Below are 1,961 nucleotides of genomic sequence, written 5' to 3' on the forward strand. Positions count from 1 at the left end.
ATTTGTTTAAAATCTACACTGATGTCACCTGTGTCTCACCTATAAAATAATTAGAGAAAATTATGTTTCCTCTTCTAGAAGCTGTTTGGTATTATACTTCACTATACATATTTTTCTGGACTCTTTGGGACTTCTCAGGAGACATGTGCAGTGGAACCATCTGCGCACTTGCGGGTCGCGATTCAGCACTTCTGCGCATGTGCAAACATGATTTAGTATTTCTGTGCATGCGTTAGCGCCGAAACCCAGAAGTAATCCGTTCCGGTACCCGTTCTGGGTTCAGCGCAGTGCGCAACCCGAAAATGCATAACCTGAAGCGTCTGTAACCCGAGGTACCACTGTATAGGGCTACATTTAGTCTGTTCATAATATCGCAGAAAACCAAAGAGATTTATGTTTTATAGAAAAAAACCAAACTTCATCAGAAAACAATAAATAATCTGTTCCTTTCATCTGCTGAACCGAGGAACTTGCTTATTAAAAGAATGATCTCCACATTCACACACTTGTGCACATGCACATAAAAACTCAGGGTGTAGTCATACTTGTATATTAAATGTTATGTATCAGATTTGAATGATGAAACCTGTATTTCTACTTATTGCCTTTTGCAGTTCCTTGAAATACCCTGAGGAGCATTTCATGGATAATAAACAATGGAACAATCAAACAATGGTCAAAGAATTCATCCTCCTTGGATTTGGAAATATCCATTCATTTCAGCTCCTTTTCCTGGTATTTCTAGTGATTTACCTTGTGACCATGTTGGGAAACCTTTTGATTGTTATCTTAGTTGCAGCTGATCAACACCTACACACTCCCATGTACTTCTTCCTAGCAAATTTGTCTTCTTTAGAGTCGTGCTACATCTCAACTATTTTGCCCAGAATGCTGAACAGTTTCATAACTGGAAACCAGTCTATGTCTGTGAATTCTTGTTTCATGCAACTGTATTTCTTTGGGGCCTTGGCTACTGCAGAATGCTATCTGCTTGCTGCTATGTCTTACGATCGGTATCTAGCAATCTGCAAACCATTGCATTATATGACCATTATGAATGCCAGGTTCTCCCTGCAACTTTCAAGTGGTTCTTGGGTCATTGGATTCATCGTTAATACTTTAACAACCTCTTCAATGATGCACTTAATATTCTGTGGACCTAATGAAATCGACCACTTCTTCTGTGATTTTGCACCATTACTTCAACTGTCTTGTAACGATACCCTGAAAATACAGCTGCTGATTTTTGTTCTGTCAGCTCTGTTTGGATTGGTGCCATTTCTTTTAACACTTATTTCCTACAGCTGCATCATAAAAACCATTCTGAGGATCCCATCCACTTTAGGAAGGAAGAAAGCATTTTCCACCTGCTCATCACACCTCATTGTGGTTACACTCTTTTATGGCACTATAGTGATTGTATACGTGTTACCAAAAACCAGAACACTTAGAGACCTTAACAAGGTCTGCTCTGTCTTCTACACTGTCTTAACACCCTTGGTGAATCCTTTCGTTTACAGCCTGAGAAATAAAGACATTAAACAAGCGCTAAGGAAAGGTGTGAGATATTTTGTCGATAGATCATAAGCATCATCAGGCTTTCTTCTGTATACTCCCAGAATGGGGAACTGGTTGGACTTCAACTTACATGAGTTCCAGCTACCATGGATAATGGTCAGGGTTGATGGGAGAAGCAGTTTGGCAACATCTGGAGGGCCTTTTTTTATTTAAATAAAAATGTAAAAGCTGCTGCTACTATATCAATGAGATGGCTACCATGATCATACCTTGCTTTCATAGGGAAGTGACTTGTTTGAATTAGAATGCTAAATTGCATATACAGCCTCGTCTGATCCATTCAGTTAATATGTATGTGATTATGACAAAAATGCAATTGCACCTATGTACAAACTCATGCACATGCTCTGGACTTGTGAATGGGGAACATATTTCTTCCTATC

The 1,961-nt window shown here is 39.1% G+C and overlaps 1 protein-coding gene across 1 annotated transcript; it reads left to right on the forward strand.

Annotated features, from left to right (window-relative positions):
• Nucleotides 1-579: 579 nt before the first annotated feature.
• Nucleotides 580-1,587, forward strand: LOC310747440 (olfactory receptor 6B1-like; the record flags this gene model as incomplete). Its single annotated transcript, XM_083581809.1, has 1 exon — nucleotides 580-1,587. The coding sequence occupies one exon, from the start codon at nucleotides 580-582 to the stop codon at nucleotides 1,585-1,587; it is 1,008 nt and encodes a 335-aa protein (XP_083437935.1).
• Nucleotides 1,588-1,961: the final 374 nt, after the last annotated feature.

This window comes from Podarcis filfolensis (assembly GCF_964270895.1).
Source record: "Podarcis filfolensis genome assembly, chromosome: 13".
In the NCBI taxonomy this organism is placed as follows: domain Eukaryota; kingdom Metazoa; phylum Chordata; class Lepidosauria; order Squamata; family Lacertidae; genus Podarcis; species Podarcis filfolensis.